The sequence below is a fragment of the Chionomys nivalis genome, chromosome 22, assembly GCF_950005125.1.
Source record: "Chionomys nivalis chromosome 22, mChiNiv1.1, whole genome shotgun sequence".
NCBI classification, from domain to species: domain Eukaryota; kingdom Metazoa; phylum Chordata; class Mammalia; order Rodentia; family Cricetidae; genus Chionomys; species Chionomys nivalis.
Window position 1 is genome coordinate 6,608,553 of NC_080107.1, and position 22,976 is coordinate 6,631,528.

Below are 22,976 nucleotides of genomic sequence, written 5' to 3' on the forward strand. Positions count from 1 at the left end.
ATACACACACTTTTTTCTGTATTAAACATAGCTTTTGTGCCTAAACCATACTCTTTAACCACGTTTCTCTACCATTTGCATGTCATTAGGTGTAAGTAACCTAGGGTTGATTGAAAGCGTGCAGGAGCTTTATGTGGGGTCTGTGCAGATGAAGTGGCACTGTACGTAGATATAAAGATACCTGAATATCTTTAGATTTTGGCACTTGAGTTGCTATCCAAAGATCCAGCCTCGCTTAGGCTCTAAGTGATGAGTCTTTGTCTTCTTGGTGATCTCTCATCCTTCTCTGCCCGTGACCTTTCAGTCTCTGCATTAAAGCTGTCTGCATGGTTCCTGCTACCTGACACGTGATCACTTGTGTCTCTTATTCTTTATACTGTTGGCTCTGAGTAGGGACTGTGGTATTTCTTGTATGCTCTTTCGTTTTATTCTGAATTGAATATTGGGCATTTTAAGATAGTAAAAGTCAGGATAGATAGCATTTGTGTGCATGTTAACCCACTTACCTTTTCTTTGTGTTTTAGCAGTGAGAGGAGGTGTCGAGTTACAGTAGCCGGTTGATTTGGCTCTTGGCTTTGCCTTACTGTTTTTCCCAGGGCACCACAGGCTTCAGGTTTCTCTGTAGTTCCTTTGGTTGCAGCAATGCTTGTTCTATACGCCAAGTAGAAAACAGATATTTCTCCCCACTTGTTCTTGCAGCTTTGTCATTGGTAGATTTGACTGTTGTGTGGAATTAGTGGAGCCATGTGTGCTACCAATTAAAGGAAGATGGCTCTTGCTAGTCCAGAGATTATTTTTTTAACAGTTTAGGTGGGAAGTCACATCCCAAGAAGCTGAGGTCAAGAAAGCCTGGATGCTGCAGTTGGCACCAGGGAGAGCAAGCACTTCAGACCCGCTAGGGGCCTGCAGAAAACACGACTCTGCGCGAATATGAAGTGAGCAGGTGCACCAGCCACTCAGACTCAGACTGTGAGCAGAATAGGGAAACCTGGTGCCTTTATGACATTTGTCACATCCTGCTTAGGATAGGTGTCTGTTCCTGCGAATGAACAGTCACTAGCATCTCAGAGGATAAAAGAAGCAGCAGCTTTAATCTGACGTCATAGATGTTTGACTCAGAACGGAAGTGTTTAATGAATGAAGCTTTTTGTATCGGTGCCTTTCCTCTTAGACACTGAAGAGACTCAGTTCTGAAATTTACCCAGTCAGTAAGTGCTTATTAAAAGCCTGATATCCTGAAGAGATGGGAGTAATTTCAAGTGCTGGTTATTTGGCCACTAAACATATTCAGCTTTAAAGGGAAGTTCAGTACCAGTTATTAAGTGCTACTTAGAGCTTAGAGATAGAATTACATGCAACATTGATTCTTATTTAATCAAAAATTATTTTTCTTGGAGTAATTTCTGGTAATTTGGGCTTTTATAAAAGAAGTCTATGTCTTTGTGTAGATGTTCTGTTTATTTTTAACAGTATAATTTTGAGACAAATACCGGTGTTCTTATAAGTATGACTAATTGTTTTACTCTACAGAATTATATATAATATAACAAAGTTTTGTTATCAGCTTTCCACATTGTCAATCAGCTGACCTGTTCATTGTTCCCACGGGATTTCTTGTTTTCTTTAGTTTTCCCTTTTAGTGATCTCTTTCCTGTGCACTTTTGCAGTGCCCTTTATTGTCCACCGAAGATTCCTTCCCTTACTAGCCTGAGTATTTCTCTGCACATCCGGCCCGTTTGAAATCTGTACCTACTTGCTCAGCTTCCTTTTCTCTAGTAGTGAAGTCAAGTTCCTTTTGCCCCTCAGCAGCACCTCCCCAGTGACTGTCAGATATCGCTGCCCAGAGGACAGTATCTGTGTGATAATGACAAGATTAGAACTGGCATTGATCCTGTCCTCAAACAGAGACACTGGAAATCAGAATGCTGCCTCTGCCTCTCTTTTATCTGTAATTGTTCATAATAATAGTATATTTACTCAAATCTGTGTTCTTCTCTGTTTTTATTACTTTTCTTGAAGTCTCCAGTAGTGAGACCCAGGACCAGAGGTGTTCTTTATGTTCCTTTGTCAAGAACACCCATGGTGATATTTAGTCTTTTTAGTTTTTATAGAAGTGTATCAGAATTTTGTGGAGAGTTAAAATGGTACAGATCTACAGTCAAATTACTTTGGGCCATTGTTAGCCCCCGAATAGCTCACCGTTTGTCCGATCCACTGTTCTTTCAACTACAGGTAACAATCTTTAGAATATATTAACAGCAGACCCTGAGTTTCCACCAAGCTAAGAGTATCATCAGAAAACTGATTGACAAAGGCCTTAACTTACTCACTTTCTTCCCTTCTGTGTCTATAAAGTCCTAGTAGCTGCTTCTTCATGGGGCCACATTATTTGGGGCAGTCTGAATCTGTGCTTCAGCATTGTGGTCGCTCATAGTTCATACAGCTTTGAATAAATTAAATTTTACTATTTTGGAAATGTTTTGTGTTTTGTGGAAATTCGTTTTATTTAGTTAGATTTTGGTTTTGTTTTCCTCCGCCAAGGTATTCTTTGAGTACTGGTGCATGCACAGGAAGGTTGTGAATGGAGTCTGCTTTCTGGAAATGAATACTCAATTCTGCTGTTGTTGGTTGTGGGATTATGGGCTTTTCCATCAAGTGAAGCCTTTTTAGACTTCGGTTTCTTTGTACACATTGTTGTCATTCTCGGACAGCCCAGTTTCCATCTTTCGCATCTTGGTCAGATGCAACATTACCCATCGTGAGCACGTTGCAGTGAGCATCCTGCCGTGTACTGAACACACTTTTGCCATCTGCAGCCTTTATTTCCACAAACTGACATTTGGATTTCCACAGTCACATCCAGACTTGATTTCCCCCAAGACTGCTCTCTTAGCCGTGTGTTCCTTGGTAATGAGATTCAGTCACTGGCCATCATCTTTGTGTCTCAATCCCTTAGTTCTACTGTACTTTCTCCATGTCCTTACTGGGGTGTTTGCATAGTGAGAAACTTCCCCTCTCTTGCTGTATACCTGTCCTTGGTCCCTCTTATGAAAGATGCTGCCTGTGTTTACCTCCCTCTGGTGCTGGTCTTCAGCGTAATGACTTCCTTTCTTGGCTTAGCTTGAAGAGTGTCATTTCTTTTAAGTTCCTGGAGTTAAGCCATTCAGTGTTTCAGTCCAGTTTATTTTTACTGACATCTTTGGTTAGTGAAGATCTTTTCAGGCTCCTGGTATTTTTTTAAAATACCAGAATTTTTTGATAGTTTTTTAGCAGATAACCATAATTGAATTGATTTGAAATGTTGCATTAAATAATAAATGATAGTTTGCTATTATTTTGAAACAGTATTGCACTTTTTTTTAAAACCCTAATTCTAGTTCCTTATTTACTTTCAGGCTTTAATAGTTTACTTGGTATTTTTTTCTTTTCTCTGTAGGTTATTTTAGTGTCTGCCAATAAGTTGACTCGTTACATAGAGCCATGCCAGTTGACAGAAGACTTTGGTGGGAGTCTTACCTACGATCACATGGACTGGCTAAATAAGAGGCTGGTTGGTATAGTATTATAAAACAAGATAATCAAATGCCTTTACACATGAATATGTGTGAATAACTTTCTCATTTTAGTAAACTAAGATGTAGGTTGTTCTTATAAAAACAAAGAAGCACATTGTGTATGTCAGAGAAGTGTATTGTTCAGAGCCCACACTCTGTAGTCAGGGTCACTTGGCTAGCATCCTGGTGTTAGAAACTGGGCATGTGACCTTCATTGATGTGTTTAATTTCCCATGTCTTAGTTTTCATATCTATAAGGCAGTAATAGTAACAGTACTATCTTGTGCAATTGTGAGCAAGACAAAATGAATACGGACCTGCAACATTTAGATCAGCCCCGCAGGGTACAGTTGCCCTCTGTGTTAGCTGTGTCCGTTGGATCAGGATCGGTAAAGTTGCCCTTAAAGTGGAGTGACGGTAGCACAGTGTCTTGAGAGGTGGTCTCGATGACACAGCCCTTTCAGAAGATACTTCTCATGAAATATCAGCCTGTGGTGCAGTATGACAGACAGACAGCTTCCGCTTGTCCAGACTTGTGAGGCGTGCTGCTCAGTGTCACACAGCATTGCTTTATTGAGTTGTGGAGAGAATGGTCTCTGAAGTAGCTTCTTGAGAGTGTGTGCTAACCTCAGGGAACTTTGGTTACCCCTGAATGAATAGCCGTATCTAAACAGTGACACCTCTGTCGGAAAACTGTATGTCTGTTTTATTGCATGTGTTCAGATGTGGTCGAATCTCTTCTCAGAAATACTCATGTTAAAGTTATAAGTCATTGATCTTTATACTACAGAATTGTCTGAAAAACCCTGGACTGCTAAATATGATCAGTATTGACTGGTTGATAGAGTATGGTGAGGACACGGTCTGTAATTAGGATTAGTGGCTGTAGCTGCTCTCAGTAACATTCATGTAGTTATAAAATCTGTTATTGATATAGGTTTTCCCACAGAAGGATAAGAATGGAAATAAGTTTGAATAAATTACATTATTATGTATTATATTTATAAATTATAATACAATAAATTATAAAAACAAATAAAGTTTGAATAATTTAATGCATTTGAAAATTCTATTGCCGTTAAAACTCTTCATTACTTGCAGTGTAATTTTGTTCCGTGCTCTGTGCACTGTTGCCCTCTCTGGCGGTTGAACTGCACCAGGTGACTTTCTGGGAAGGAAGAGAAACACCACTGATAGTGCTGTTGCTGTTACCTGAAGTCCTTATTATGTATTGATTTTGAGATTATTCATGGTGTGTCTCTGCACTCTCCTGTTTCAGGTCTTTGAGAAGTTTACGAAGGAGTCTACGTCATTGCTAGATGAACTTGCTCTGATTAACAATGGAAGTGATAAGGGGAACGAGCAGGAGAAGGAAAGGTGGGTGGAGTTGTCTGGTGGAGGATGCCCATGCTGCAGGCTAGGGTTAAGAGGACCGCAGTGAACAAAACTACTCAGAACTGCCACACACAGCTAATGGTCATTTACCTTACACATACAACGTTCATTGAACTTAAGTTGGCTTTAAAAGGGACTTTCTGATGAGCCTGGCTGTGTTCCTTTCTCCTTGCATTGGGAAGCATTATGTTAGAAGATCATCCTTGGAAAATGAAGCCATTGTCTACTCTCCTTGGTTTTGTTCTTTCCTGCAGACACCTGCAGCTTAAAATAAAATTCTTACTACTTTATTTAAATTTGTTAGTATCAAAATGCCTAGCATATAGAATTCTTGTCCTGAAACATGATACTTGGAAGGAGTGTGTCATTTCATCATAGTTGACATAGTAGTTGACTTATGTCATCAGTAAGTCTAGCTTTCAGACTTGCTACCTTACCAGGGTGTCCATTGCCCCTACGGCCTAGCCAGTCTTCACGCTTTGGTTGGTGGACCAGGTTCCTTTCTACCCAACGTGCTAAAGTTACTAGCACGTTAAGATACTAATCATCCCTGAACTGTTGATGTCAGTGTCGCTAGAACTGTGCTTTCTTGTTAGGAAGTTTGCAGGAATCCATGGCCTTCTTGTCAAGCTTGTCTTGCATCTGGCTTGAACCTGCTCTGGAACCTATGATCATGTGTCAGTCAGCTGAAATAACATGGTTGCATAGATGTAAAAGGATGATAATTTTACCAAATGTTGATTAGAATGAGTTCAGAATACAAAAACAAGTAGTTTGAATTTCAGTTTAATTGAGGATACTGTAGTCACAAACGCTATATATCTTCTATATATAGCCTATATTGTGTGACTTCTTCCTTGGAGGCATGGACAATGTCTTTTCATCCCAGGTAGAGCACCCATGACCCACTAGAGTCATGGTTCCACACAGTCTAGCTTGGTGAACTAATAATTTTATTTAGGTTACTTATGGGTGCATTGGCGAGATGGTCCTTCCAAGACCATAGGAAGCTTATAGGTAGTTATATCACGAAAATATTCTCTGTCTACCAAGTGCAACCCCCTTGTATATCCTGCAGGTGGAGAGAAGCCTCTTGTAAGCCTCTTGTGCTGTCTGATATACCTTCCTCCTTTCTCACAGAAGAATGTTAGTGGGCTAGTCTTACGGCAGTCTCTTTATGGTAACAAAGCTGCTCTGTTTCAAGATAGCAGTTGGCATATCCTGCCTGGGGAACAGAGTTCCACAACACCATATAAAATAAAAATGTAAATACATATATATGGCTACATATGTGATTCATATATAGCTATCACACACACTTATTTCTCAGGAAAGACATACATATGAAGAAGGTACCCATGGAAAATTAGTTGATGGACAGAGTTTAATGCGGTATTCTATCTCTGCTGATGGCTGCAAACCTGGCTTAAGGGCTCTGAGGAAGCACAGCATCAAAAAAGCCTGTTTAATTGCTTCATGCTTGTATGACAATAGGTCAGGGCCCCATTCTCTTTCTCTACTAAGGTGTTTTTAATACTTTGAGGAAGACTGGGAAATGCTGACTTGCGTGTCTACATGAAATAGTAATAAAATATTGTGTCTTCCAGTCTCTTTCCACACTCAAATGTTATCGTTTTGGTTTTTTTCATAACTCAGGTAATAGAATCCCATCCATCTCTTGTGAATTTTATCAACCTTCATTGTGCTATCTATCCCTTAGGAGGCATCTTGGCTACCCAAGAGGCAAGAGCATGGGTCAGTTAACAAAGTGCAGGATTTAGTTCAGCATATAGCAACATGGTTTTTAGCTGTAATTTAGATCCTCTAGCTTTCTTGAATTTTCTCTTGCTCACCTGTTGCAGAAAGTGAAGGCAGAATCCAGCTTCACAAGAAGCAATACAACAGTAGGGAAGGCGTGGCATGTAACTGTTAGGATACCACACATGCGTGCATATACGTATGCATGCTAGTCATGTTTGTAGGTTGATTTTTGCTTCCTGTTCTGCTAAAGGTGTTTTAGCAGGTCTAAGAGTTTTCTAGTTGGTGCTGTAGGGTGTTTTAGTTATATGATTGTGGACCATGTCATCTTCATTAAGGGACAGTTTGACTTTGTTCTTTCTTTCCCTTTTGTACCCTTTATTTCTCCTCTACATTGCTGTAGCTAGGGTCTCAGATACTGCGTTGAATAAGAATGGAGAGAGTGAAAACCCTTGTCTCCTTCTGTCTGTTGAGGTTTCTGTCCTTAAGTCTGTGTGTTCTATATTACACTTACTTAATTATGTTTGTTGAACCATTCTTGGGTTTGCTCTGAAGCCAGCCCAACTTGGCAGTTAAATATGTAATCCTCTTAATGTGTTGTTGAATTTGGTTTGCAAATAGTATATCAAAGATTTTGTACATTTATTTTCATTCAGGGAAATTGTTCTCTTTTGCTGTGTTCCTCTCTGGTTTGGAACATTTAAGATGAGTTTGGTAGTAATTACTTCCTACATTATAGAGCAGCTTGAGGAACATTGGTGTTTGCTTTTTATTGATCTCATAGAAGTTAGCATAGATCCTTCTGGAGCGCATGTATTATGTGTAAAACAATTTATGAAGTAGATTTATAAGAATAGTACAGCATTTAAAAATGATTCTTTTAATGTCTGCCAGGTCTGTGGATTTAAACTTTCTTCCATCTGTTGATCCTGAGACAGTTCTTCAGACAGGTAAAGTGAAAGAACAAAACATCTATTAGTGATAATAATAATAATGATCAAGTAAGCAAAGTATTAGCCTCTTTGAAAACAATATTCAGCATGTGGGTAATGTAAAGAGAATTTAGAGGGGAGCTTTTCAAACTGCTTTGAAATTAATCTGATGGTGTTAGCATAATATTTAAAAATTAATAATGACAAATTAATGACAAATTATCTCCTCCTAGAAAAACTGGATTTATGTCCTGTTTTAATAAACTGCATTTTACAAAGTGCATTGAATTCCATCTCATTGGGTTGTTATGAAAATTATTGTATACCTGCTATGTGCTGTATTCTTTCAACAGTGTTTGAGATAAATAGATTTTTATCTCTATTTTATACTTTAAGAAATCAAGGTGGTGGCGCACGCCTTTAATCCCAGCACTCGGGAGGCAGAGGCAGGCGGATCTCTGGGAGTTTGAGACCAGCCTGGTCTACAAGAGCTAGTTCCAGGATAGGCTCCAAAACCACAGAGAAACCCTGTCTCGAAAAACCAAAAAAAAAAAAAAAAAAAAAAGAAATCAAGGCTTAGAGATTTAAAAAAAAAAACTTAGTAAATAAGTTGTTCAGAGTCAGTTAAGAAAATTTATCACCACAGCTCAAAGCAGGTCCAGGTCCAGAGGCACCTTTTAATCATCTTTGTGAACCCTAAGCCCTTGGCAGTGGCCTTGTACCCTGGTGCCCCATGCTTCATGCTGTGTGTTCGCTAGCCCCGTGTCTGCAGTAGAGATCCCTCAGCTCTAGGAGAATGAATTGGAATTCTCTCAATGAAACACTGCAACTTTATTTCTAAAGTTAATAGCTCACACTGCCAATCTTACTGGATTCCAGGCACAGATCTAAGTACTCTGTGTGTGACCTCATTTACCCTTCATCACAGTCTGTGAGGTGGGTCTTGTTACTGCATTGTTTTCATAAGGTGCAAGACGGAAGCGTAAACGATTATGCTGGGGCCAGGGGCACAGCTCCCCGCAGGCAGGGTCAGCCAGGTAACAAGGCCAAGGCCCACCTGATCCAAAGTGAGTTAAATGGAAGCCTGAGAGACTTGTGGAGACCTCATTTCAGAATCAAGGACGTAAAAAAGGGAGATCTAGCTCAGGAGTGGCACTTTCCTAGTATGCATAGGGCTCCAGTGCATTCCTTTGTGGAGATATGGATACATATACCCACACATATACATATCCAATAAATTCTGTAGTCAGAGCCTGAGCCCAGGCAGTGGAGCATCCGATTGTTTTCTGAAATAACTGTCCTAAGTGCTGTCTGGTAGAAATGCTAAGATAACAGTTGTCAGGGTAGAAAAAAAATGATGAATTCTGCTATTAAAGATATATACAGAGCCCATGCAAACATTCATATATTTTTTTAAGTATTTACACAGGGTTTTAAAACAAATGTTTTTCCAGTTATAAAATGCCAGGAATAATTTTTGAAAATCTGTACAGATTTGATATATTTATCCAGCTGTATTTCAATTTTCAATATGATACAGATTTTAGTTCCTTAGGGAGTAAAGCAATACTTAACAATCCATATATTGCATGTTTAGAAATTACAGGAGCTGGTCAGTAAAAGTACTATTTTTTATGAATACTTAGTTGCATGAATTACTTGACATTTTTGAGAGCTTATTTTAAACCACCGATTTAAGAACATTTTAAATATTTATATATATGCACTAAGTTTTGTTTTGTGGACATTTAAAATAAGCATTGAAAGTATATAATGGAGATCTAGAACAATCTAGGTTTTTTTAGAAAGCACTAATAAAAAATGCTTTCTACACTTTAAAAACTATTTAAATTTAGTTTAAATGCTTCCAAAATAAAGATGAGAACAAGAAAATTTATAATGTGTAGGTATTTTTGATACCTCTGTAATAATCAGAAAAGTTTTATCCTGGCAAACAATCTCTTTATTTTTAAAATTGTAAACGTGCTTATGCTTGTTAATGTGTTCTTTTGGGCGGTTTCCCATGTGTGAGCGGCTCCCTGAGTGAGCTTGCTCTACACAGTTCTTCCACTACATGGCATGCCCACTTGCCAGTCAGTGTGTTGTAGACAGTCCTGCAGAGATTATTTCAGTATTATTTTGCACTGCTCATAAAACTTTCCTCCAGTTACTTTGATAACGCATTTGCTTCACTGTCAGCTTTTATTTTAAGTGCTGTGCTTGAGAACGGGGAGTTGAAACCCTCTGACACATTTCTTGTATTGGTAATGGAAATTCCAGAGTATAATTTTCCCCCACAGAGAAAGACGGTTTACTGACACAATATCTCGAGTAATTATTCCACCAAGAATCTGATAAATATAGATTTACACATATTCTACATTTACTATGGTGTATAGGGTGTATATATTTACACAATTTGCCATTTGTTTCAATATTTTTCCTAGTGTATATAAACGGTGTTCTCATCTGTGCACATAACGCGGTTTCCTACTCATTGCCGTGCCCAAAGCTTTAAGTTGCCTTTCGTTCTCTATGAGAAGGCAGAGGACTGGGCTTTGGGAGCAGGGACTAGAATGTAGAAGATCGACATGTAGGGATTGTATATTTTTGTGGGCATTAATTACAAGTATCTTTCGTTTGTAAAGGGCATGAGTTGTTATCTGAATTACAGCAGCGTCGATTTAACGGTTCTGATGGCGGGGTCTCGTGGTCTCCTATGGATGATGAGCTGCTCGCACAGCCACAGGTTATGAAGTTGTTAGATTCACTCCGGGAGCAGTACACGCGCTACCAGGAAGTCTGCAGGCAGCGCAGTAAGCGCACACAGCTAGAGGAGATCCAGCAGAAGGTGATGCAGGTGCGTGTCGGGCTGGGTGCATCATCTTGTAAATTCCAAGTGTCTTTTCCTGGATCATGTCTGTTATGTGACTGCCTATGTAGAGGACTTCACCACCTGGATTCCTGGCCTCAGAGGGAGCATCTACATGGAAGTTATATTATTTCTGCAGTGGTGGGACTGATCACTAACAGAATGGATAGTTTGAAATATAAATGATCTCTTTACAAATATAAATAGTTTGTAAAATAAATAGCCTCTTTATTCATTTAATACATAATACTAGAACATAGTTGTTTGATTCATTTTTAATTTGTAAAACTTACTGGACTATTTACTATCACTGTGTAATGTATTCTATCCTAGCAAAGTAATACATGTGATGTGGATAATTAAAATATTAAATTTATTTATTTTTATGATGTTAAGAAAATGTTAAATGTACTTAATTATTAATTTTAGTTGCTTTTGGAATTGATTTTCCTAAGGAATGTGGCTGAAAATACCAGAAATAAATGCTAGACCTTTCTGTCCTTTAGATTATGGTGGATTCTTATCTACTGAACAATTAAGAAAATAAATCCTTTAGTAATTTATTTAAAGAAAAAGCGAGAGCAGCTGGGAAAGCTGGCTCAGCAGTCAGAGTGACTTCTCTTGCAGAGGACTTGGGTTTAGTTCCTGATACCCACTTCAGGGGCTCACAATTGCTTGTGACTCAGTGCCAGGAAATGTGATGTGTGTGCTTTTCAGTACTCCACCCGTCCCTGTGCTTACATACACATACCTATCTATGCACAGACACACATGTACATGTAATTAAAAACAAACCTCTAAAAATAAGTGAAGAAATATAAGTACAAGCAGCCTGGGAAGCTGCAGTGCTGTTTTCAAACCTAGATCCGTTGATTCTCTAGGCAAATATTAAGTCTTTTTTTTTTTTTATTATTGAGCTATGTATTTTTCTCTGCTACCTTCCCTTACTCTCCCCTCCTCTTTTACCCTCTCCCATTGTCCCTATGCTCCCAATTTACTCAGGAGATCTTGACTTTTTCTACTCATGTAGATTAGATCCATGTATGTCTCTCTTGGGGTCCTCTTTGTTGCCTAGGTTCTCTGGGGTTGTGAATTGCAGGCTTTTTATTTGTTTTTTGTTTTTGTTTTGCTTTAAATGTTTATTATGGTGCTAAATTACAGGCTATAAAAGTAGCTTCTGTTTTGTTGATAAACTTGGAGAGAAGAAGCATGAAGCACCATAAGGAAAGAGCCAGCATGCTCTAGGCCTTTGCAGAAGGATCTTTCCATGGCTGCTGTAGTCAGGAAAGGCCTACTGGGAAGAAATAGCACTTGACTTTATTCTCTCGGAATATAGGGGATTTCGTCACACAGAAGAAAGGTGCACGGGAGATTTGGCCTTCCTGTGGTTAGAGAATAGCATGAGGAGGAAGGGGGTTTGGGCTCTTGGGTTGCACTGGGTTCTACAGAGCGAGCATCTTCTTAGGAATTGAACCGTGTATATATAGCACCACTTTTGGAAGGTTAGTGTTTGAAACGAGCCTGGTACTCTAATGGTAGTGTATACTTAGCAAACTATACTTTACACAGGTGAGCCCAGCCTGCATTGTGGTCCAGGGCTGCAGTGTCACAGAGAACAAACCCATGAATGGTTTCCTAAGCCAGAGGTAATGGGTTTACACTTCCTGGAATGTGTGGCCCAAGGTAAAGCCAAAATGTTGGATGCCCCTGCTGACTTTCTCTGTAAAGGCTCAATAAATGTTTAGGCTTTATGGATCACACAGTTATAGTTACAGCTGCTTAGCTTTTCTTTGCAGTATAAGGAATGTATAAGTATAGTATCCGTGCGTGAATGTACGTGGCCTATTTCCGAAAAACTTTTATTTTCAAAGCAGGTGGGGACCTGATCTGACCAGCAGGCTCTAGCTTGCAGACTCTTGACTGAGTAAGCTGTCCTAGGAAGGAAGATGTGAAAGAACGGTGTTGAATTCCAGGCAGAAAATTGAGGCTTTTATTTACTTCGATCACATATAAACCAAAGATGTCAGAGCATGTGTTTAATTGTGACTATTTCTATGTGCTTATTAGTAAGTTAAGGCAGTCTGCCTTAAGCCCAAGGAAGCTTTAGCCTTTTTGTTGGAATTAACTTTGACAACCACAGAGATGAAATAGCACGGTGGTTGGAACAAGACTCAGATTCTGAACCCAGGCGGTCTGGATATGACCTCTTCTTATTCTGAGTTGGTGGCCTTGGAAGTCTTTTCTCTGTCCTGGTTTCTTCCTCCACAAACAGAACAACTACAGCAGCAAGGGCAGTAACACACCTGTTTACACCGAGACTTTTGAGGGTTTTAAAGAGGTGATTTTTAACAAGCTCTGGCTTTGGGGTTTATGCATAGAGATAAGACTCATCCCTTGTATGCTTTGTTAAATAGATAAGATAAAACAATGTATTGACAAATGCATTTTTTAAATATCCAATTAAGAGATTGGAGAAGGGAGGTGGTGGTGGTGGTGGTGATGATTACAGTGATGTTGATGACATTATAATGATGGTGATGATATTATAATGGTGGTGATAAGGATGTTGATGATATTTGTAATGTCTGTGATGATAGTTAACAGATCATTGTTAAGAACAGAAAAATTTCATTTTGGCTTACTTTGTAGCCAGGCAGGCCTCAAGAAGATCATGATTCTCCTGCCTCATGCCTTAGCTTCCTGAATGCTGAGATTTTAGGCAGGTGTGGCCACACCGGCTGTTTTCTCCAGTGTTTGTAAATACGCTGGTGCACCAAAGCTCAGCACACAGCGTTTCCACAGACCACAGCTTAGAGAAAGTTCTAGTTCCCTGGCCAGAATGGCTGTTTAAATATAACCACAGTAACATGTGGATGATCTGCTGAACGGTAGTATCTTACAGACTAGGGGAATCGGTGTCTATAAAGCTAATCAGAAAGCTGCACGTCTGTTTATGTTAAATCAGTGAAAATGGAGCTGTCCACATCACCGTACTGTCCCACCGCTGAGAACGTGACGCATGGGCAATCAGTGCTGATAAACTGTAGCTGAATCGTCATATAATAATTCTTGGTAGCTCTGATAAACTGTGTGCTCAGCTGTCTGGTAATCTTCACTCACAGTTTAGATCGGCATATCAGGCTTCATGAGGAATGCAAATATTCTCCGTACTGCTTCTGTGCAGTTAAAAATTAGATTTCACCTTCTCCTGGGCAAGCGATAGCTCCACTTAAGAGCGCTGTGGTCTTTCCCGTTATGGCCACAGTATTTCTGCCAGCGCTGCAAGCGTTATATTTGGAACATTCCATACACTTTTCCTCCATTCTAGAGAGAGGCCATAGGTGCAGAGGAGGATGCACTGGTCGTTGCCTAAGTGTGCAGCTGGAGGCTGTGTTCTTGGTCGCTGTTCCCTCCGGCAGTCAGGTGCTTGGCATGCCCTCCTGCTGTGTCCTGATACTCGCCCATGCAGTCCAGCGATGGAAAAGATAGTGGGTCGTCATCGCCATTTTTGGCCTGTGAAAATGTTTGTCCTCAGGTTTTAAGGACACACCGCCAAGGTTATACTTCACATTTAAATGTATGAATCACTGTTTAAGGGGTCATATTGCTACCGATTGCATCCAGGACTGTTTTTGGAGTAACTTAACATTCGTATCTGACTGAGTAAAGTGTGAATGAAAATTTTATAACACCGTTTGGCAAGTTGCCACCATTGATGCATTTAAATGGACTTGTTTACTGGGCATTGACCTCAATTTGAATAATTTTATTAGAAATAGCCATACAGTTATTGCATGTACACTGTGATGTTACATAGTGAAGAAAATCAGTTTCTGTATGCGTTAAATCTATGTGTATTGCTGGTCATGTAATTGGGTTTCTGTGTCAATGAGCTGCCTCTCCTTTATATGAAATTCATATTTAGGTTTATGGTGTCTCCACGGTTCTACACTCATAACTCACTTTTGTGTGCTACACTAATACAGCAAATGGACTCATGATGAGGAGCAAAGGTTTGCTTTTTATAGTTACACAGGCAAGGAGACCCCAGGACAAGAGGTGTGTGTCTGACGGGGGCCTTCATGCTATGAGGAAGGCCAAAGGGCAAGAGTTTGCATGAGAGGGGATGCATTATAGGACACACAAGGTCAAGTTCATCAGCAGAGAAGCTCACAGCACTTGGTGCGAGTGAATTCTGCCTCTGCTCCCACTCGCTGAACGACTTGGTTCTTCATTCTAAATAAGGCAGTCAGGACTGCCGTCGGGATGTGTCCGTCACTATGTAAGACTGGCTGTGGTGGGTCCTGGTTGTCGCTGTCTGCTTCTCGGCTTTCCTAACTTCCCTGCAGCCTGGCCTCTTCTGTCCTCTCAGGCTTTATGGTTTCTTCTCATCTGCACTTTCCCATAAGGTTTATAGAAGAAAGTGCCTGTCTTAACTCTAAAATACGGAATGGTAGTGAGCATCTTACGTACACTGATTGATGTCCTGAAAGCAGCCCTGCACACGTTCTTCAAGGTGGGAAGCAAAGTCTCTCCATGACCCCTGCTCATGTCTCCTTGGTGAAAGTGGGAGTGGCCAGTAAAGGGAAGCAGGTCCTAGCTTCCTGCTCCTGCAGAGACCGCACAGGGGAAGGACTGAGAGGAAACAGGGTGTTGAGGGACAGACTTCTTTCTACTATTCTGAAGAATACCGTCAGTAGAATTCACCATGAACTTGACAAGAGTTCAGCCGAAAGAAAGCTCAGTGGTTATTCCAGCCACTCAGCAGTAATAGTGTCTTATTTCTGCGCTTTGCATGCTAGTATTGAGCTTTAAAGTAGGAGTTAATATATTGAGGCGATAGAAGATAGAAATCATAGAGATTCCATACTCGTAGCAAACAGACATTTGCAATGTATCCAGTTCCACTAATAAGTGTATGGAGAGGTTTCTTTCCTCATTGGCAGTTTTTCCCACAACAATAGTTTGCCTTGCAAATATCTGTGTTACTGGAAAACACAGTTAAAACTAATGATTAGGTGTTTTGGATAAAAGCAAGTATTGAACATGTTTTATGATATATACCATTAGCCACTAGCATCTTCATCGCTGAACAAGAAAGGTTCAGTAGATGTTTTTCCAAGGAAGTAAAAGAGAATTAGAGAAAATGCTGTGTGTTCTTCATCATGGCATCGACAGTAAATGTCAGCGTGTGATCGCTCACCCGTGCAGCAGCAGGCTCTCGAACACAGATGAGACAGTCTTGTGAAGGGGTACATAGGGTTGGTGGGTTGCTGGGTAGGTTGGTTGATTGGGCAGTTGGAGAGAGTCAGGCAAAGAGGTGGCTTGCTTAGAAAGGTTTGTAAATGCATTGAAAATTATAATAGTTGCCACATGGAAAATTACTTATAGTTTATATATAACTATATATTACAGTTTAGTGCTGAGTGAAAACCACAGGATAGAAATCATTTGAATCTTCGGTCTTTAAGAGTTGGCTAAAACAATCCATCCAGAATGATACAGGAAAACTGCTTTGGAAATCAACAGAAGTAAATGCACAAGACTTTCCTTGTGTTGTACAATTATGTAATTATAAAAAAGAATGCGTAAACATTTAAAGCCAAGTGTGTGTCACCCGTGTTAGCAGAATTGCACTGTGAGAGACAAGGCAGCTGCTCTCACTTCACGGGAACTGTCCTAAGTTTCGGTTTAGGTGTCGCCATCCATCTGGTCTTGGATTCTAACAGTGACAGGTAGAGCTTGGCCGTGTTCTTCCTGCTTAGCTTTGTTAGAATTCCTTAGCAGTGTGCGTGTCAGAAGAGTTGGCAAAACCTCCTGAGTGAGAGTCTGGTCTTTGCTGTGCTCCCCAGCACCTGACAAGGACTGGGATGGAACCAGCATTATACTTGGCCATGTCCTTTACCAAAATGCTCAGGGTCTGGGCTGAACTGTTAATATCCAGTGGAAGCTACAGCTTTTGAGGATCACTGGTTGATGATGGATCTGACCCTGTGGGACATGGACCTTTGATACTAGAATGACTCATATCTTCCCCATGTGGTTCTCAGCTCCTTCCACCTGCCATGGGTTCTCTACAGATGAGTACTGGGTCCTGTCATCCTGGAAAACTATAGACCCCCCCCAATATTGTGGGACTTCTCCCAAAGAGTCTGAACGATTGTCCTACAAAGACACCTGGAGAGTATTAAAATAGGTGGTTCTGCAGTTTGTTACCCAAGTGAGAAAGTAGTACTTTAATTTTGTCAGTTAACTTTGTTTCTAGGGCTTTGGCAAGAACATCCCACTGAGTCAAGACATGTGTCCTTTGGTCCTAGTTTTTCAGTAATATATTCTTGCCTTGGACAAGCTACTTCTGCAACTCAGTTTTCTAAAGTGCCAGCGAAAACCTTTGACTAATGCCATTCCTGGTGTCCTCCCCAGCTCTGAGTCCTGTAGTTCCAACTCTCTTACTCTAAGTGAAAGTTTAACTTCTGCAATAGAACATTGCAGTGTGTTTCCCCCAGCCCGGCAGATGGTCGAACAGCCGAAAGCCAGTGCTCAACTGCAGTGCTCATTCTCCCAAACTCGGGGTTTTGGAAATGCTGTCCCACTGTAAGTGCATAGTCCAGATGAGACATTCACCACCAGCGATGTGCAATAGGATTTAAATAATTGAAGTTATAAACATTTGAGAAATTCAGGAATTTGGGGGAAGGAAACTAACCGGAACAAAAATGTGAAGCGTGTTTGGTTCTTTTACCCATCTTGCCTTGTGTTCGCAGGTTGTGAACTGGCTGGAAGGGCCTGGATCTGAGCAGCTGAGAGCACAGTGGGGCATTGGTGACTCCATCAGGGCTTCCCAGGCCCTGCAGCAGAAGCACGAGGAGATTGAGAGCCAGCACAGTGTGAGCAGCTCCCCTCCGCGAGCCACAGTGTGGTCGTCTGTGTGTCGCCGGTACCTGGGTGGGCTGAGTGCTGGGTGCTGGCTTGCTCCAGGCGTTGGTACAGAACACTGAGCGCTTAGGGGTCTTAAGTACCCTTGGAGACTTAAGATAGACTCATTGATGGTTTGGTCTCGATTCCCACACAGTTCCACTGTTTGTTCTAGGAGCACAGTTTTGGATGATGTTTACAGTGTCAGGGAAAAGGTGACCTGAAAATATAGAGCCTTTGTCAGTAGTTTCTGTGACAGAAACTTCTGGTTTTAGTTGTTTCAGAAGGTATTAATCATACAGAATAATGTGACATTTTATACATGTATTTCAATATTCTGATCATATTCGCCTCCCTTTACAATGCTTAGTTGTCCCCCATCTCATTTCCTGTTCCCTTTCCTTTCCCGAGTGACACTTCTGTTCTGTAGACCTTGAACTAAGGGGCATTCCCTGCTCTACTGGGAATGTGCTACAGTCCCCGAGAACCACACCGCAGCCCCTGTGTTAAACACAGCCGTGGGGTTGAGGACGTGGCGTACAGAAACTGTCCAGTCTCTGTTGATTCAGAGATTCACTCTTGTCATTGTGAAGGTGACAGTGAGGAACTCAGATATACATTGGGCAGTCAGTCCCTAAGCTGGTTGTAGAGACTGATGACCCAGAAGAATTTAAAATGTAAGACTTGGTAGGTGGAGGAGTCCAGTGTGCCCCAGCTTCTGCCATGGGGTAGTCGGCCTCACCCCAATCAGGAAGTCATGCCTGGCTTGTGAGGAAGAGCCTTGCTCCCCTCAAGCAGTGCTGCTTCTGTTGATTTTAAATGAATTGAATACAAAATTGGGGAAATTAACATTGTCTCTGTTAATCTGCGTCTCCTTAGAATATCTTCAAAAACTGGCCAGTAATGAATGAACTTAAGAGACAGCATGTTCTTCTTTACATCTTAATTCCTATACTGTTAGTGCTCGGGGACATCTCCATTCCCGTGGGCTGTACTAGAGTCATTTGAGTCATGCATGGTATTTGGGGTTCCCTGTGAAACTGGTAGGTGTAGGAGGTGGGTGGGAATCTGGACAAGGTGGAGTCAGCCACAAGCTGATAACTTACTAAAGCTTGGTAAACAGTTTCATTATTTTGTTCTGTTGCACTTTCATTAGATTGGAAATTTTCCCTTGAAAGGTTTAGGAGGATTACTTTGTTTTAGCCAATAGGTGGCGCTGCACTGTTAACTTGTAAATAGGTTGCTTGATCATAAATGAGCTAGCTTATATTTAAGCTCCTAATATTTAATACTTCATTCAAGACTTTCTTAACTGGGTCTGGTATATAACATATACCTGTAATCCTAAGCAGAGGGTAGAGAATTACCACAAATTTGAGGCCAGCCTGGTCAACATAGCCAGTTCTAGACCATCCAGGGCTACATATTCTGTCTCAAAACCAAAGAGCCAACCAAAAACACAACAAAAAAATTAAAACCCTCTTTGTTATTTGCAAATAAGATCTAAGTGTTGGAAGAATTTTTTGGCATTTTTCAGGTCTTGTGAAGTAATGACAAACTTCAAGTATTGATAGCTAACAAAGACAGAATTTGGAAAAATTTAATATTCCATTTGCATTAAATTGCTATGTCAAACATTAAGGCATAATGGAGAGTTAAAACTAAAAATTCAAATGGTGTTGGCTGTTTAAGATTAATGTAAAGAAGAATGAGACTTCTACCAGCATGTAGTTTTTTGCAAAGGATTATGGGCTAGAAATACATTCAGCTTTTTAATACAATAGGAAAAACAGTAAGAACCATGGGAGTGGTTAATGAATTGATAACAATTTTTAAAATATTTTAGTTGTATCTGGCTGTGGTGTTGAATCTCAGAGCTTTAAGACAGGAGAGTTACAGGTTAGAAGCCAGGCCATGTCTCAAAAACGGAAAAAAAAAAACCCAAAAAACAAACAAACAAAAAAGATTTTTAGTTCAATGAAAGTTTTCTATGCTTTCGTAGAGTTTGTGTAGAAGTGTGGCGGGAAAAGAGTAAGACCGTGGAATATAGTCTCTGCTGCCTTTCCAGTATCCTGTCAGTATCCTGGCCACAGAGGCCACATGTTCCTGGTGTGTGCCATCTAGCAGGAATCAGCAACACAGCTTTGCTTAAGGAGTCAAGACACATTTCATCCTGAGATACACTGTGTGGGAATCACGGTGGTAGCCTGGCCTGACAGTGTTTCTCTCGTCTGCGTTAGGGTGCTGCTCCCTGGTCAAGCCAGAACAGATGCTTATCTCTCCAGCTGGGCACCACGACCACACACACTGCTGCTGGGACCTGACTGTCTAATATACATAAAGCGTTCAAGTTTATTGGCTACTTAATAGTCTTAATTCAGGCCCCAGATTTCATGCTTTTTCACTTTGTTATTCTTAGCCGTTTTCCATACAGCAGATGTGCAAGCTGGATAGACTAGAGTGAATTGAAGGCCGTCTGCTGACCCGAGATCACATGCACCCCATGCTCCCCTCTTGCCTTTTCTTTGATTAATTTTAACTCTATCTTATAGGTAAGCCAGGTCCTCCCTGACCCTCATTTCAGACAGGCTGATTTGCCTTTAGAACAACTTTAGTTATGTAAATCAGTAAAATCTGTATCTCTAATCAATGTATTGATTTCTTGAGACATACCAGTTCTTGTGTTATATTAAATCCCTGGCAAGGTTGCAAGAACCTGTATGTATTTTATGAATTCATAAAGGAAAAAAGAAATCACCTACACAGTGGTGATTCTTCATCTTAGTGGGCATAACTTAAAGGGTACACCCTGGGGCCCACTGAAGAGTTTAGACTTCGACGTGCACCAAACCAGCATGAAGACTGTGCTCTGCAATGCTAGCCCTTAGTAGACTGTGTTCTGCAATGATAACCTCTCAGTAGACTGTGCTCTTCAATGCTAAGCCCTTAGTAGACTGTGCTCTGCAGTGCTAGACCCTTAGTAGACTGTGCTCTGCAATACTAGCCCCTTAGTAGACTGTGCTCTGCAATGCTAGCCCCTTAGTAGACTATGCTCTGCAATGCTAGTCCTTAGTAGACTGTGCTCTGCAATGCTAGTCCTTAGTAGACTGTGCTCTGCAATGCTAGTCCTTAGTAGACTGTGCTCTGCAATGCTAGTCCCTCAGTAGACTGTGTTCTGCAATGCTAGTCCTTAGTAGACTGTGCTCTGCAATGCTAGTCCTTAATAGACTGTGCTCTGCAATGCTAGTCCCTCAGTAGACTGTGCTCTGCAATGCTAGCCCTTAGTAGATTGTGCTCTGCAATGCTAAACCCTCAGTAGACTGTGCTCTGCAATGCTAGCCCCTCAGTAGACTGTGCTCTGCAATGCTAGCCCTTAGTAGACTGTGCTCTGCAATACTAGCCCTTAGTAGACTGTGCTCTGCAATGCTAAACCCTTAGTAGACTGTGCTCTGCAATACTAGCCCTTAGTAGACTGTGCTCTGCAATGCTAGCCCTTAGTAGACTGTGCTCTTCAATGCTAAACCCTTAGTAGACTGTGCTCTGCAGTGCTAACCCCGTAGGTTTACTGCTTTGCCAAGAATCATTGCAACTTCTTTTTCAGTAATGGAACACATTTCTTCAGAATACTGACTAAATTTCCAAGAGCTATAAATAAGACAGTGAAATCACTTCCTACTTAAGAACACGACAGCACGTTTCTCCATGGTGTTTTCACATGAAGACAGCCATTCTTGGGCTGGTGAGAGGTATCAGCTGTCAAACCTGACGACCTGAGTTTTGTCCTCTGTACCCACATGGGAGAAAGTTGTCCTCTGACCCCCACACATTGTCCCACACCACACACCACTCATACGGTGTCAATACCATTTTCATAGCTATACTCTGTCAGTCACTGTAATAAATGTGTATTTAAAAAAATAGTTTAAAAACTAATTGTTTCTAAAATAACAGATAAAACAGTAAGGCTTTTTTTTTTAATTAATTTATTTGTTTATTGTACATTGTTGTTTTGCCTGTGTAAGGGTGTCAGGTCCCCTGGAAGTGGAGTTACAGACAGTTGTGAGCTGCCATGTGGGTGCTGGGAATTGAACCCCGGTCCTCTGGAGGAGCAGTCAATGATCTTAACAGCTGAGCCACCTCTCCAGCCCCAGGCTTTTTTTTTTTTTTATCACCACTAATGGAACAGTGGCTTGACCTCTCTACAGTTCTGGCAGTTTAAACACATAGGTCTTGGTATGTAGGCTCTCATATGTATTACTGCTGTGTTCTCCTAGTCATGTTAGGCAAACGTATCTCCAAATAATAGTGCCAAAATCATCCCCTTACCTACTTAATTTAATATCAAGTCTGCAGTGTCTTACATTTGTCTTACATTTTGCATATTTATCCAATGTGTGTTACTTGAGCACATTGTTATGGATTATTGACTTATAGCAAAGTCTTACCATACAGAATTTACAGTCAAGTCAGCGGTGGGGAGTAGAGAGCAATAGAGATGTGGTGTTGAGGAAAGCTCTCCCTGAGGTACAAGTGTCTTCCCTGACACTTAGTACCCAAAGCTGAAATTGGGTGAAGGAATAATCCAGGCCAAGGACGTGAGCGAGCACACTCACGTGGAGCACGTGCTGCAGCAGAAGCCCGATGGAGGCAGAATGCTGATGTGCCCGGGAATAGGGAGCAGGAACAGACAGCTCCAGTGCTGAGGGTCAGTCTGCAGTAGGAATGTGTGGTACCTTCAACCGTGGGAAGGCGCTAAATGCCATTGAAAGTTTGGAGTGCTTTTAGCATAGACTTGTGTGGAACATAGAGTTAGACATAATAAAAACGAAAGACTAGGGACTATCTAAATGGAGACTGCAGACATTAGAAGTGTTAAGTTCTCAGGGTGGAGCCAGCAGTGGTTCTTTTTTTTTTTTTTTTTTTATTTGTTTATTATGTATACAATATTCTGTCTGTGCATATGCCTGCAGGCCAGAAGAGGGCACCAGACCCCATTACAGATGGTTGTGAGCCACCATGTGGTTGCTGGGAATTGAACTCAGGACCTTTGGAAGAGCAGGCAATGCTCTTAACCTCTGAGCCATCTCTCCAGCCCCCAGCAGTGGTTCTTGGTGGAGGAATAAAGCTTGGGGAATTTTCTAGTGACTGCAACGTGATGGGTTTCAGAAGAAAGTGCAAAGACCTGGTTAGGAGAAGTTCATGAGAGAAAAGGAAGTGTGAGAAAAATGAGTGTTGCGAACTCCTGCTCGGGGAGGCTTTGTGTGCACGTGCACGTGAGCATTTGTGCTTGTGCACATAAGCATGTGTGTGACTTACTTTTAAACGTTGAAATGTAGACATCCTAAAATATGCTTTTAAATCTATTTCATCTTACTAAGGTGCTGATGAAAGTCATCCAGTTCGCAGCATCGGAGGGCAGTGTAGGCAGCTGCAGAAGCTAAGCTGCCATGAGTGTCCCATGGGCAGAACACTGGTTGCGGTGTGAGGCGGGGTGCAGGGCTCCTGGGGAGGGCAGAGCTGTCCAGGGAGGAAGAGTAGAGACTTCCTTCC

The 22,976-nt window shown here is 41.1% G+C and overlaps 1 protein-coding gene across 9 annotated transcripts in view; it reads left to right on the plus strand.

Annotated features, from left to right (window-relative positions):
- Nucleotides 1-22,976, plus strand: part of Sestd1 (SEC14 and spectrin domain containing 1) — a 95,095-nt gene that overhangs the window by 52,240 nt on the left and 19,879 nt on the right. For all 9 annotated transcript variants that reach the window (XM_057754914.1, XM_057754922.1, XM_057754917.1 and 6 more), the window contains 5 exons: nucleotides 3,437-3,550; nucleotides 4,834-4,931; nucleotides 7,602-7,657; nucleotides 10,288-10,499; nucleotides 17,276-17,398. In XM_057754914.1, coding sequence (XP_057610897.1) covers nucleotides 3,437-3,550; nucleotides 4,834-4,931; nucleotides 7,602-7,657; nucleotides 10,288-10,499; nucleotides 17,276-17,398 — 603 coding nt within the window. The remainder of the gene's footprint in view (nucleotides 1-3,436; nucleotides 3,551-4,833; nucleotides 4,932-7,601; nucleotides 7,658-10,287; nucleotides 10,500-17,275; nucleotides 17,399-22,976) is intronic.